Genomic DNA, 15,599 nt, shown 5'->3' with positions numbered 1-15,599 from the left:
CCAGGGCAGCGGTGCAACCACCGCTGCCCTGGGGATGATGAGTCCCCGACCGCCAGCTTGGCCACGGCGGTTAACACTGCCATGGAAAGGCTGGCAGTAAGGGGGACTTGGGGTGCTCCTGGGGGCCCCTGCACTGCCCATGCACTTGGCATGGGCAGTGCAGGGGCCCCCAGGCACAGCCCCATTGTGCATTTCACAGCCCGAAATGCGTGACGTGTGCTAATGCACCCGCTGCACTTCAGCATTGCCTCCGGCTCTATTACGAGCTGGCAGCAATGTTGATGTGACTTTTCCGCTGGGCCAGCGGACGGTAACACTGTTTCTGTCCACTGGCCCAGCGGAAAAGTCCAAATAGGGAGCCAGAAGCTTCGGCAGTCTTCTGTGAAGACCGCAGAAGTTGAAATGAGGGCCTATATCCTCATATAGCTTTGCACTGACTAAAATATTGAAAATGGAGGAAAAAATGAGAGGCAGAATATAGATCTGGGTGTGAGCACTCTAACAGACTATTCTCTCTTACATGCTTGCAAGTTTGGATTTAATTAAAAACCAAGATACTGTTGCCAGGTCCAGCCTTTACCATGTACGAGTTAGGCCCACGCCCAGGGAGCTGATCTCCAGAGGGACCTCGAAGCTCCCTGCAGTCTCCATGTCCCGTAGGGCCGATCTTTTTAGGAAGGTTGTGCTTAACACAAATATGCCAATTTCTTAAGACTATAAGTAAAAACAATCCAATTTTAAATACATGTTTAATTGTGTTTAATTAAGAACGTTCTTGGCTGCGCATGTTCTTAAAGCACACATTGGCATTACTATTGCTTTAATTAAAGATGCATCAAGCACATCATTGTGAATCGTTAAAACTCACAGATAGTCAAGCGGTATTGGTTACAAGATTTGTCGTTCCACATTCCATCTGTGTACATTTCAACACACTTTTCTGCCCCTTTGCCATTTGGCTCTCCTTTGCTCCACTTTGTGAAGAGGAGTTGTTTTTTATCCAAGTAATGGAATTGTCCTGGTGTTTGGCCCTCCCTGATGCCGAGGTATGCATATCTGTTGAATTTCTTCACAATCTCCAAAACTGCACTATTTTCGGCTGAATTCAATGGGACAACTATTCTTCCACCGACGTCTTTGCAGGAATTCTTGGCAGTCTCAAAGTCCACCTCTTGGCCATTGGTCGCAATCACCTTTTCTCCAACATGTTGAATAACACCCCCCAAAGTCAAAGCTGCCGGGAAAGAGAAGAAAATGTTTTCATAAGTTGGCTAGTGCTTTAGCAGTCTGACTGTCAATTAGAAAATGTATCAAGCTAAACACACCATTGAGAGAGATCAAGACCATGCAGCCAAATCAGATAAAGGAGGACATGTGGGGACAGCGAATACCACACCAAGCAATTTTAATAAGTTATGGGCCTATTATTTGAACGGACCTCATTTGGGGTCAGGTCTCCTAAATGGTTAGTGTTGGAATTTGCCCTTTTGCAGGGTCATCCCCAATATTTTTGCCTCCTGCCTCCTATTTTTTCTGACCCTTTTGTTGGCTTTTTAACTCTGAGCAACTTATCACTGCTAACCAGTGGTAAAGTCCATATGCTCTCTGTGTAAATTGTATGGTTGATTGGTTTATCCATGGTTGGAATATTTGATTTACTAGTAAGTCCTTAGTAAAGTGCACTAGAGGTGCCCAGGGCCAGTAAATCAAATGCTACTAGTGGACCTGCAGCACTGCTTGTGCCCCCCACATTAGTAGCCCTGTAATCATGTCTCAGACCTGCCACTGCATTGTCCGTGTGTGCAGCTTTAACTGTAAATTCGTCTTGGCAAGTGTACCCACTTGCCAGGCATTAACCTTCCCTTTTCTTACATGTAAGACACCCCTAAGATAGACCCTAGATAGCCCTAAGGGCAGGGTGCAGTGTACGGTTCAGGTAGGACATATAGTAAAGTGTTTTATATGTCTTGACAGTGAAATACTGCTAAAATCATTTTTCACTGTTGCAAGGCCTGTCCCTCTCATAGGTTAACATGGGGGCTACCTTTAAATAGGATTCAAGTGTAGGTTCCCTTTGGGAGTGGATTGACGCATGGGAGTTTGGGGTCTCTGAGCTCACAATTTAAAAATACATCTTGTAGTAAAGTTGATTTTAAGATTGTGTGTTTGAAAATGGTACTTTTAGAAAATGAGCAATTCCTTGCTTAAACCATTTCTGTGACTCTGCCTGTTTGTGGATTCCCTGTCAGGGTCAGCTTGACAGTTGGGCTGGTTGCACCTCACACTAGACAATGATACAAAGGGAGCCGGGGCGATGAGCCATCTGTGCTAGGAGGGAGGGGAGAAGTGGTCACTCACACCTGAAAGGGCTGTGCCTGCCCTCACACAATGCAGTCTCCAACCCCTGGTGTGTGTCTGGGGCCTGGCCTGGGCAAGGCAGGATTTCACAATCAAGAGAGACTTTTCGTTGAAGTAAACCTACTTAAAACGGCAAAATGGGTATAAGAAGGGCACCCAAAACCACAGACTTTAGAACACTTCTGGAAACCAAAAGGAACCTCTGCCTGGAGAAGAGCTGAGGAAGAAGAGCTGCCCTGTCTGTGCTTTGTGGAGCTATCATGCAGTTGCTGCTTCAGCCTGTGCTAGAGGACAAAGACTGGACTTTATGTTGCCTTCCTTCTTGTTAAGAACTCTCCAAGGGCTTGATTTAGAGCTCGCCTCCTGTTTGAAATCTCAGGGACAACAAAGACTTCTCTCTCCCAGCAACTGGAGCCTCTGCTGAGACTCCTACTCTGCCAAGTGGTGCCCATCCAGTTCCTGGGACCCTTAAAAAGCTGGCAGCCCAAGAGTGAGAAATCCACGCACCAACCGCTGTGTGGGGAAAAGATTGACGCAACTCCGATCTGCGGCTGAAAAATCGACGTGCCGCTAGCTTTGCAGTTGAAAATCGATGCTCACCTGCAACGCAACTGGAAGATCGAAGCTTGAGGCTGGAGAAATGACAGGCATCATTGCTGACGGAGGCTGGTGAGATCGCAACCAGCGCTGCATGGTTTTCGGATCATCGTGCAGCAAGATTTCCGACGCAAATTTAGTTGGGCGTGCAAAGACGACACAAGGCCTGTCTGGACCCGAGAGTGCTGTTCGAATCGACGCATCGCTCTCCTGCGGAGAGGAGAAATGACGCATGACAAATCGACTGAAGGAGAAACAACGCATGGTCTCGCTTGTGAGTGATATCGACGCAATGCAAGCCCTTTTTAACGCACACTTGCCCGTGCAGGGTTATTTTTGACGCACCCAGGTACATTTTCACGCTAACAGCATTAGTGTTGCGTTTAAAACTACATGAAGACTCTTTTTGGTTTTTAATTAATAACTTGACTTGTAAATTGTGGATTTTGGGCGTTTTGGTCGTGTTTTGTTTAGATAAATATTTTCTATTTTTCTAAACGTGTGTTGTGTCATTTTGTAGTGTTTTCATTAAGTTACTGTGTGTGTTAGTACAAATACTTTACACCTAGCACTCTGAAGTTAAGCCTGCAGCCCGTGCCAAGCGACCAAGGGGTTGAGCGGGGAGCGGGGGTTAGCTGAGAGGGATTCTCTTTTACCCTGACTAGAGTGAGGGTCCTTGCTTCGACAGGAGGTAACCTGACTGCCAACCAAAGACCCCATTTCTAACAGTTAGGTGTTCTGGAATCTTGAGTTTGTCGTTGCTCTGGCTCTTGCCAAGTGCAAGCAGTTATTTCTTCTTAGATAAAAATGCATCTTAGTTTGGAACACTGATATGCTGTTTAAGGCAGTAGCTGTTTGCTGTTTAAGGCAGTAGATGAAGGAGAAGGTGATTTCTGTGGTTTCAAGACACCAGATTGCTGTACAGAGGACTGGCATGGACCCCCACCTCTTCCCCACAACTAACAACATGGGAGGAGCAAGTCTTGGCGATCATGCATCCTGAGGGCCTCGCAGGAGTAGCAGGAGTACTGGACTCTGGTAAGGCAAATCTTTAATACTTTATCCCCCCGCCCTACCTGCATGACATCACAAACTCCTACCCCAACCCTTACCCCATCACTCCAACACCTCACATATACCCCACTATCACAACCCACCCATCCTAATACCAAGCCCTACATGCAACAACAATACATGGACCCCCATCATAGACCTGCATGGACACCCATCACCACAGCATGCACACTCGATAGACTCACCCAACCCACATAATCACCAATCACACAAGGCCAAGGTGACAGTGCAAGCACGTTTATACAGGGAAACACACTCATTGCACAAGATGCCACACACAGATACAATAACAATGCATTTGCATCCCAACAGGACCCCTACCCAACGTCACCAGACAGGAGGTGCCAGCTACATCCAGTCCCCCCCAGAAGAGGCCCACAGTGACGACAGCAGCTCTGCACACCTGGATCTGGATGACCAGCCTGGCCCATCGGGGACCTCTGGACAGTCGGTTTCCCTGCCACAGTCTCAACCCACCACAGAGCCCCCCCCTCATGAAACACCAGCACAGCACCCACCCAGCGGGCCCATCCCCCTATCCCCAGGACACTTCAATCAGCAGTGTGTTCACCACTACAGGGACCCCAGGCAACCCCACAAACACAGGAGGATCAGGGACCTGGGGTCAGTGGCAATGGGCACACGGTTCAGGGGACAGAGGCAAAGGACAACAGGGAAGCTGGGAGGACTGCTGTGCGACAGGGGGAGGACAGGCCCAGGGAACCCACTCTCCACGAGGCACTCTCCAACATCATGGGAGCATACCACCATTCCCAGGAGACCATGGGCACGGTACTAGCCAAGTTTCAGGAGACCCAGCGGCTGCAGGAGGGACAATACATGGGGATCAGGGATGACCTCACCAAAATGTACACCATCCTGGTCACCATAGCAGGGGTGCTGGCTGATATGGGCATGACCATGATGGAGGCAGTGGCTCAACAAAGGGCCCCTGACACTAGCCAAGCCGAGGAACAGCCTTCCACCTCCACCGGCGCTAGTGGACAGAAGGCCCCGCCACAGGACCAACAGGCCACCAGCACCCCACCCCCTGCTGTAGGAGAACCACCCCGCAAACGGTCCCTGCTATCTAAGCAGAAGACAGAGAACATTGCCAAGACCCCCGCCAGGAAATAAGACTCTCCTAATTGTCACCCTTCTGTCCCACTATGTCACCCTGTCCAACTTGAACTGCCATTACTCCCCTTCCTATGCCCCACTGGACAATGCACCTGTGATACAAATAGACTGGACTCTACCATCGACCTTCCTCCACCATCACCCCAGCCCCTTGCACATCCCATTAGCACCTAAAGAAACACCCTCTAATCAAAAAACAATCTGGAGTCAGTCTGATCTTTCACAAATGTATAATTACAACATTAGCAACAAATAGCAATGTAAATGTTCATTTACTCATACCAATGTATGACAGTTGTTGGGCAGCAGTACATATAGCAGAATGCAGAATGGGGTACCCAGATCTTGAAAAAGGAAATCCAAGGGGAACAGTCAGTGTCCATAGACAGAGGTTTAGAGGCTGACATGTACAACGTTCCAATGTATACTGAAATGTGAGGAGGAGTTACAGTCTCTTACCTGTGTGTCACTGGAAGTACTGCATGATGATGTTCCTTCTGTTGTCAATATCTTCTTCCTCTGCCTCCTCTTCCTCACTGTCCACAGGCTCCTCCGCTGCCACAAGACCATCACCAGGCTCATCCTCCAGCAGAAAAGGCACCTGGCGTCTCAATGCCAGGTTGTGGAACATACAGCATGCCACGATTATCTGGCACACCTTCTTCGGTGAGTAGTATAGGGAGCCACCGGTAGATGGAGGCACTGGAATCTGGCCTACAGGAGACCGAACGTCCTCTCAATAATACACCTAGTTCGGCCATGTGCCTCATTGTAGCGGTCCTCTGCCCTTGTCCTGGCATTCCTCACTGGGGTCAGTAGCCATGAGAGGTTGGGGTAACCAGAGTCACCTGCAAATTTTGAGGGATACCTGTTAGACACACACTCACTCTTAGGGACTACCCCATACCCAGACACCTACACATACTGTGTGGGGACCTGGGGCTCACCTATTAGCCACTCCCGGTGCCCATAGAGTTGGCCCATCACATAAGGGATACTACTATTCAGCAAGATATAGGCATCATGCACAGAGCCAGGATACTTGGCATTCACCTGGGAGAAGTACTGGTCCGCCAAACACACCATTTGCACATTCATAGAATGGTAGCTTTTTCAATTTCTGTACACCTGTTCATTTCTGCAAGGGGGGACAAATGCCACATGTGTACCATCAATGGCACCAATGATGTTGGGGATATTTCCCAGGGCATAAAAGTCAGCTTTCACAGTGGCCAAATCCTCCACCTCGTGGAACACAATGTAGCTGTGCATGTGTTTCAGCAGGGCAGACAAAATTCTGGCCAACATGTTAGAAAACATTGGCTGGGACATCCCAGATGCCACGGCCACTGTAGTTTGAAAGGGGCCACTTGCCAGGAAATGGAGCACTGACAACACCTGCACTAGAGGGGGATACCTGTGGGCTGGCGGATTGCTGACATCAGGTCTGGCTCCAATTAGGCACACAGTTCTTGGATTGTGGCACGATCAAATCTGTATGTGATTATGATGTGTCTGTCTTCCATTGTTGACAGGTCCACTAGGGGTCAGTACACCGGAGGATGCCGCCATCTCATCATCTCCCCCAGCAGTTGTAGCCTATGGAGGAGAACGGTGAGCAGAGAGTCATTTACCACGTAGGTAGCACAACTGTGTTTGCATGAATGTTAGTGAATCCATGTGTGAAAGAGTTAGTCCGTAAATGCGCCATTATGTGTGACGCAGTTAGGTGCCATGCCATGTGCACCCCTGAAATGGCAGCTGCCTGACTTGTGAGGAGGGACAAGGGGAAATTAGGTAACTGCACTGGCATTGTGCAGCGTCTCAGTAGGCGGTCGAAGACCACCGCGCAACTCAGCATTGGTTATCATTGGGCCCTATGGGTTCCAGGAGCCAATGGCCATGTATGCCAGTGGTGACAGTACACACCGCCGCGGACGTGACCGCCATTTTCTATCTGTTCACTCACTTGATACCTGACCATCAACAGGAGAGGACCTACACTGTAAGTGCTGCTGTGACCTGAGTCTAGAAGCAAAAATGGCTACAGTGTCTGGGGAAAGGGCCCCTGCCTTCACTGCGGAGGAGTGAGACAAACTGGTGGATGGGGTCCTCCCCCAGTACACGCTACTCTACGGTCCTCCAGACAAACAGGTGAGTACACTTTGAGCATGATGCGTGGGCAATGCCTGTTTGGAGTGGTTGGATGGAAGCCACATGTAGGGGGGGCTGAGTGCTGCATGTGAGGATGGTCAGTGTATGTGCGTCAGGGCATGGGTGGGAACTGTTGGGCAATGAGTATGACGGACCGGATGCGTGAGTAATTTCCTTTCCTCCTGTCCTTTCCCTCTAGGTCAGCACCCACCAGAAGAAGGGTATTTGGCGTGCCATCGCCAAGGAAGTGCGGACCCTGGGGGTCTATCACAGACGGAGCACCCACTGCCGCAAGAGATGGGAGCACCTGCGCCGCTGGAACAAGAAGATGGCGGAGACCCAGCTGGGGCTGGCCTCCCAATGTGGAAGGGGTGCCCATCGCACTATGACCCCCCTGATGTTCCGCATCCTGGCGGTGGCCTATCCGGAGTTGAATGGGCACTTGAGGGCATCACAGCAGCCACAAGGAATGAGTACAGTGTCATAAAGCTGACTCTGCATGGTTTACGAGGGATCTGGGTGGGGGGTGTGGGCTGTGGGTGCCCCTAGGCCAGGGCGGTCATGCCAGGGTAGGTCCCTTCTTTGCAGGCTCAGAAGCACCCCTACCCCAATGGTACAATTGGGCAGCTACTAGTGTGCAGGATCCTGTGGGTGTCAGGTGTGCATGTGTTGGCGTTAGGTATTGTACCCCATGGGGTGGTGACTACCATAGTGGCTGGTTGGGCAAGGCCTAGTGTACAGGGCAGCTCGGTGTGTGTTGTGTCCACCAACAGTAGTGGTGTTGCTGGCATTGACCATGTGTGTCCTCTGTATTTCCCCCCTTCTTGTTTTGTCACCCAGTCCTTGTGTGCATTAGCATCATCTGGCGGAGGAGCAGAGGCACCGGCGACGGGGGCACTACATCCCACATGCCCAGGAGGGTGAATCCATGGAGGGTGAAGGCTCCAGTGGGACAGAGGGCGAGGGGAGCTCCACAACGGGAACAGGAATGAAACCACCGACAGCCACTCCTCCTCTGATGGAAACTCCCTTGCAGTGGCGGACACCTCTGTGCTCACCAAACAACAGGTACAGCCACCACCCCCCTACCAGCACCACCCTGCCAGCAGCCCCTCAGCATGTTTCCCGTGCCGCTCACCCTGGAGGGTGGTCATCTCCCTCACCCCAGGCACCTCAAGCCCTGCCCCAGTCAGCCCTTATGCCCTCAGTGAGGAGGCTATTGACCTCCTGAGATCCCTCACTGTTGGGCAGACAACTATTCTGAATGCCATCCCGGGTGCCAAGAGGCATTTGCAACAAACAAATGCATACTTGGAGGGCATTCATTCTGGCGTGGTGGCCCAACAGAGAACATTTCAGGCTCTGGCCTCAGCACTGATGGCAGCCATTGTCCTTGTGTCTAGCCTCCCCACTCAGACAAAGACTGGACTTTATGTTGCCTTCCTTCTTGTTAAGAACTCTCCAAGGGCTTGATTTAGAGCTCGCCTCCTGTTGTTTGAAATCTCAGGGACAGCAAAGACTTCTCTCTCCCAGCAACTGGAGCCTCTGCTGAGACTCCTACTCTGCCAAGTGGTGCCCATCCAGTTCCTGGGACCCTTTAAAAGCTGGCAGCCCAAGAGTGAGAAATCCACGCACCAACCGCTGTGTGGGGAGAAGATTGACGCAACTCCGATCTGCGGCTGAAAAATCGACCTGCCGCTTTCTTTGCAGTTGAAAATCGATGCTCACCTGCAACGCGACTGGAAGATCGAAGCTTGAGGCTGGAGAAATGACAGGCATCATTGCTGACGGAGGCTGGTGAGATCGCAACCAGCGCTGCATGGTTGTCGGATCATCGTGCAGCAAGATTTCCGATGCAAATTTAGTTGGGCGTGCAAAGACGACACAAGGCCTGTCTGGACCCGAGAGTGCTGTTCGAATCGACGCATCGCTCTCCTGCGGAGAGGAGAAACGACGCACGCCAAATCGACTGAAGGAGAAACAACGCATGGTCTCGCTTGTGAGTGATATCGACGCAATGCAAGCCCTTTTTAACGCACACTTGCCCGTGCAGGGTTATTTTTGACACACCCAGGTACATTTTCACGCTAACAGCATTAGTGTTGCGTTAAAAACTACATGAAGACTCTTTTTGGTTTTTAATTAATAACTTGACTTGTAAATTGTGGATTTTGGGCGTTTTGGTTGTGTTTTGTTTAGATAAATATTTTCTATTTTTCTAAACGTGTGTTGTGTCATTTTGTAGTGTTTTCATTAAGTTACTGTGTGTGTTAGTACAAATACTTTACACCTAGCACTCTGAAGTTAAGCCTGCAGCCCGTGCCAAGCGAACAAGGGGTTGAGCGGGGAGCGGGGGTTAGCTGAGAGGGATTCTCTTTTACCCTGACTAGAGTGAGGGTCCTTGCTTGGACAGGAGGTAACCTGACTGCCAACCAAAGACCCCATTTCTAACAGTTAGGTGTTCTGGAATCTTGAGTTTGTCGTTGCTCTGGCTCTTGCCAAGTGCAAGCAGTTATTTCTTCTTAGATAAAAATGCATCTTAGTTTGGAACACTGATATGCTGTTTAAGGCAGTAGCTGTTTGCTGTTTAAGGCAGTAGATGAAGGAGAAGGTGATTTCTGTGGGTTCAAGACACCAGATTGCTGTACAGAGGACTGGCATGGATCCCCACCTCCTCCCCACAACTAACAACATGGGAGGAGCAAGTCTTGGCGATCATGCATCCTGAGGGCCTCGCAGGAGTAGCAGGAGTACTGGACTCTGGTAAGGCAAATCTTTAATACTTTATCCCCCCGCCCTACCTGCATGACATCACAAACTCCTACCCCTACCCTTACCCCATCACTCCAACACCTCACATATAACCCACTATCACAACCCACCCCTCCCAATACCAAGCCTGCATGCAACAACAATACATGGACCCCCATCATAGACCTGCATGGACACCCATCACCACAGCATGCACACTCGATAGACTCACCCAACCCACATAATCACCAATCACACAAGGCCAAGGTGACAGTGCAAGCACATTTATACAGGGAAACAAACTCATTCCACAAGATGCCACACACAGATACAATAACAATGCATTTGCATCCCGGCAGGACCGCCACCCAACGTCACCAGACAGGAGGTGCCAGCTACATCCAGTCCCCCCCAGAAGAGGCCCACAGTGACGACAGCAGCTCTGCACGCCTGGATCTGGATGACCAGCCTGGCCCATCGGGGACCTCTGGACAGTCGGTTTCCCTGCCACAGTCTCAACCCACCACAGAGCCCCCCCCTCATGAAACACCAGCACAGCACCCACCACCCAGCGGGCCCATCCCTCTATCCCCAGGACACTTCAATCAGCAGTGTGTTCACCACTACAGGGACCCCAGGCAACCCCACAAACACAGGAGGATCAGGTACCTGGGGTCAGTGGCAGTGGGCACACGGTTCAGGGGACAGAGGCAAAGGACAACAGGGAAGCTGGGAGGACTGCTGTGCGACAGGGGGAGGACAGGCCCAGGGAACCCACTCTCCACGAGGCACTCTCCAACATCATGGGAGCATACCACCATTCCCAGGAGACCATGGGCACGGTACTAGCCAAGTTTCAGGAGACCCAGCAGCTGCAGGAGGGACAATACATGGGGATCAGGGATGACCTCACCAAAATGTACACCATCCTGGTCACCATAGCAGGGGTGCTGGCTGATATGGGCATGACCATGATGGAGGCAGTGGCTCAACAAAGGGCCCCTGACACTAGCCAAGCCGAGGAACAGCCTTCCACCTCCGCCGGCGCTAGTGGACAGAAGGCCCCGCCACAGGACCAACAGGCCACCAGCACCCCACCCCCTGCTGTAGGAGAACCACCCCGCAAACGGTCCCTGCTATCTAAGCAGAAGACAGAGAACATTGCCAAGACCCCCGCCAGGAAATAAGACTCTCCTAATTGTCACCCTTCTGTCCCACTATGTCACCCTGTCCAACTTGAACTGCCATTACTCCCCTTCCTATGCCCCACTGGACAATGCACCTGTGATACAATTAGACTGGACTCTACCATCGACCTTCCTCCACCATCACCCCAGCCCCTTGCACATCCCATTAGCACCTAAATAAACACCCTCTAATCAAAAAACAATCTGGAGTCCGTCTGATCTTTCACAAATGTATAATTACAACATTAGCAACAAATAGCAATGTAAATGTTCATTTACTCATACCAATGTATGACAGTTGTTGGGCAGCAGTACATATAGCAGAATGCAGAATGGGGTACCCAGATCTTAAAAAAGGAAATCCAAGGGGAACAGTCAGTGTCCATAGACAGAGGTTTAGAGGCTGACATGTACAACGTTCCAATGTATACTGAAATGTGAGGAGGAGTTACAGTCTCTTACCTGTGTGTCACTGGAAGTACTGCATGATGATGTTCCTTCTGTTGTCAATATCTTCTTCCTCTGCCTCCTCTTCCTCACTGTCCACAGGCTCCTCCGCTGCCACAAGACCATCACCAGGCTCATCCTCCAGCAGAAAAGGCACCTGGCGTCTCAATGCCAGGTTGTGGAACATACAGCATGCCAAGATTATCTGGCACACCTTCTTCGGTGAGTAGTATAGGGAGCCACCTGGTAGATGGAGGCACTGGAATCTGGCCTACAGGAGACCGAACGTCCTCTCAATAATACACCTAGTTCGGCCATGTGCCTCATTGTAGCGGTCCTCTGCCCTTGTCCTGGCATTCCTCACTGGGGTCAGTAGCCATGAGAGGTTGGGGTAACCAGAGTCACCTGCAAATTTCGAGGGATACCTGTTAGACACACACTCACTCTTAGGGACTACCCCATACCCAGACACCTACACAGACTGTGTGGGGACCTGCGGCTCACCTATTAGCCACTCCCGGTGCCCATGGAGTTGGCCCATCACATAAGGGATACTACTATTCAGCAAGATATAGGCATCATGCACAGAGCCAGGATACTTGGCATTCACCTGGGAGATGTACTGGTCCGCCAAACACACCATTTGCACATTCATAGAATGGTAGCTTTTTCAATTTCTGTACACCTGTTCATTTCTGCAAGGGGGGACAAATGCCACATGTGTACCATCAATGGCACCAATGATGTTGGGGATATTTCCCAGGGCATAAAAGTCAGCTTTCACAGTGGCCAAATCCTCCATCTCGTGGACCACAATGTAGCTGTGCATGTGTTTCAGCAGGGCAGACAAAATTCTGGCCAACATGTTAGAAAACATTGGCTGGGACATCCCAGATGCCACGGCCACTGTAGTTTGAAAGGGGCCACTTGCCAGGAAATGGAGCACTGACAGGACCTGCACTAGAGGGGGATACCTGTGGGCTGGCGGATTGCTGACATCAGGTCTGGCTCCAATTAGGCACACAGTTCTTGGATTGTGGCACGATCAAATCTGTATGTGATTATGATGTGTCTGTCTTCCATTGTTGACAGGTCCGCTAGGGGTCAGTACACCAGAGGATGCCGCCATCTCATCATCTCCCCCAGCAGTTGTAGCCTATGGAGGAGAATGGTGAGCAGAGAGTCATTTACCACGTAGGTAGCACAACTGTGTTTGCATGAATGTTAGTGAATCCATGTGTGAAAGAGTTAGTCCGTAAATGCGCCATTATGTGGTGTGACGCAGTTAGGTGCCATGCCATGTGCACCCCTGAAATGGCAGCTGCCTGACTTGTGAGGAGGGACAAGGGGAAATTAGGTAACTGCACTGGCATTGTGCAGTGTCGCATTAGGCGGTCGAAGACCACCGCGCAACTCAGCATTGGTTATCATTGGGCCCTATGGGTTCCAGGAGCCAATGGCCATGTATGCCAGTGGTGACAGTACACACCGCCGCGGACGTGACCGCCATTTTCTATCTGTTCACTCACTTAATACCTGACCATCAACAGGAGAGGACCTACACTGTAAGTGCTGCTGTGACTTGAGTCTAGAAGCAAAAATGGCTACAGTGTCTGGGGAAAGGGCCCCTGCCTTCACTGCGGAGGAGTGAGACAAACTGGTGGATGGGGTCCTCCCCCAGTACATGCTACTCTACGGTCCTCCAGACAAACAGGTGAGTACACTTTGAGCATGATGCGTGGGCAATGCCTGTTTGGAGTGGTTGGATGGAAGCCACATGTTGGGGGGGCTGAGTGCTGCATGTGAGGATGGTCAGTGTATGTGCGTCAGGGCATGGGTGGGAACTGTTGGGCAATGAGTATGACGGTCCGGATGCGTGAGTAATTTCCTTTCCTCCTGTCCTTTCCCTCTAGGTCAGCACCCACCAGAAGAAGGGTATTTGGCGTGCCATCGCCAAGGAAGTGCGGACCCTGGGGGTCTATCACAGACGGAGCACCCACTGCCGCAAGAGATGGGAGCACCTACGCCGCTGGAACAAGAAGATGGCGGAGACCCAGCTGGGGCTGGCCTCCCAATGTGGAAGGGGTGCCCATCGTACTATGACCCCCCTGATGTTCCGCATCCTGGCGGTGGCCTATCCGGAGTTGAATGGGCACTTGAGGGCATCACAGCAGCCACAAGGAATGAGTACAGTGTCATAAAGCTGACTCTGCATGGTTTAGGAGGGATCTGGGTGGGGGGTGTGGGCTGTGGGTGCCCCTAGGCCAGGGCGGTCATGCCAGGGTAGGTCCCTTGTTTGCAGGCTCAGAAGCACCCCTACCCCAATGGTACAATTGGGCAGCTACTAGTGTGCAGGATCCTGTGGGTGTCAGGTGTGCATGTGTTGGCGTTAGGTATTGTACCCCATGGGGTGGTGACTACCATAGTGACTGGTTGGGCAAGGCCTAGTGTACAGGGCAGCTCGGTGTGTGTTGTGTACACCAACAGTAGTGGTATTGCTGGCATTGACCATGTGTGTCCTCTGTATTTCCCCCCTTCTTGTTTTGTCACCCAGTCCTTGTGTGCATTAGCATCATCTGGCGGAGGAGCAGAGGCACCGGCGACGGGGGCACTACATCCCACATGCCCAGGAGGGTGAATCCATGGAGGGTGAAGGCTCCAGTGGGACAGAGGGCGAGGGGAGCTACACAACGGGAACAGGAATGAAACCACCGACAGCCACTCCTCCTCTGATGGAAACTCCCTTGCAGTGGCGGACACCTCTGTGCTCACCAAACAACAGGTACAGCCACCACCCCCCTACCAGCACCACCCTGCCAGCAGCCCCTCAGCATGTTTCCCGTGCCGCTCACCCTGGAGGGTGGTCATCTCCCTCGCCCCAGGCACCTCAAGCCCTGCCCCAGTCAGCCCTTATGCCCTCAGTGAGGAGGCTATTGACCTCCTGAGATCCCTCACTGTTGGGCAGACAACTATTCTGAATGCCATCCCGGGTGCCAAGAGGCATTTGCAACAAACAAATGCATACTTGGAGGGCATTCATTCTGGCGTGGTGGCCCAACAGAGAACATTTCAGGCTCTGGCCTCAGCACTGATGGCAGCCATTGTCCTTGTGTCTAGCCTCCCCACTCAGACAAAGACTGGACTTTATGTTGCCTTCCTTCTTGTTAAGAACTCTCCAAGGGCTTGATTTAGAGCTCGCCTCCTGTAGTTTGAAATCTCAGGGACAGCAAAGACTTCTCTCTCCCAGCAACTGGAGCCTCTGCTGAGACTCCTACTCTGCCAAGTGGTGCCCATCCAGTTCCTGGGACCCTTTAAAAGCTGGCAGCCCAAGAGTGAGAAATCCACGCACCAACCGCTGTGTGGGGAGAAGATTGACGCAACTCCGATCTGCGGCTGAAAAATCGACGTGCCGCTAGCTTTGCAGTTGAAAATCTATGCTCACCTGCAACGCGACTGGAAGATCGAAGCTTGAGGCTGGAGAAATGACAGGCATCATTGCTGACGGAGGCTGGTGAGATCGCAACCAGCGCTGCATGGTTGTCGGATCATCGTGCAGCAAGATTTCCGATGCAAATTTAGTTGGGCGTGCAAAGACGACACAAGGCCTGTCTGGACCCGAGAGTGCTGTTCGAATCGACGCATCGCTCTCCTGCGGAGAGGAGAAACGACGCATGCCAAATCGACTGAAGGAGAAACAACGCATGGTCTCGCTTGTGAGTGATATCGACGCAATGCAAGCCCTTTTTAACGCACACTTGCCCGTGCAGGGTTATTTTTGACACACCCAGGTACATTTTCACGCTAACAGCATTAGTGTTGCGTTAAAAACTACATGAAGACTCTTTTTGGTTTTTAATTAATAACTTGACTTGTAAATTGTGGATTTTGGGC

General features: G+C 51.2%; 1 protein-coding gene across 2 annotated transcripts in view; it reads right to left on the bottom strand.

Moving 5' to 3' along the window:
• Positions 1-753: 753 nt before the first annotated feature.
• LOC138302087 (pulmonary surfactant-associated protein A-like) overlaps positions 754-15,599 on the bottom strand; it is a 270,886-nt gene continuing 256,040 nt past the window's right edge. For both annotated transcript variants that reach the window (XM_069242470.1, XM_069242471.1), the window contains exon 6: positions 754-1,234. In XM_069242470.1, the coding sequence (XP_069098571.1) occupies positions 858-1,234 (377 nt within the window). In that variant the 3' untranslated portion in view covers positions 754-857. The remainder of the gene's footprint in view (positions 1,235-15,599) is intronic.

Source organism: Pleurodeles waltl, chromosome 6 (assembly GCF_031143425.1).
Source record: "Pleurodeles waltl isolate 20211129_DDA chromosome 6, aPleWal1.hap1.20221129, whole genome shotgun sequence".
NCBI classification, from domain to species: domain Eukaryota; kingdom Metazoa; phylum Chordata; class Amphibia; order Caudata; family Salamandridae; genus Pleurodeles; species Pleurodeles waltl.
Note: the sequence above shows the minus strand (reverse complement) of the source record. Positions and strands in the feature narration are given on the sequence as shown.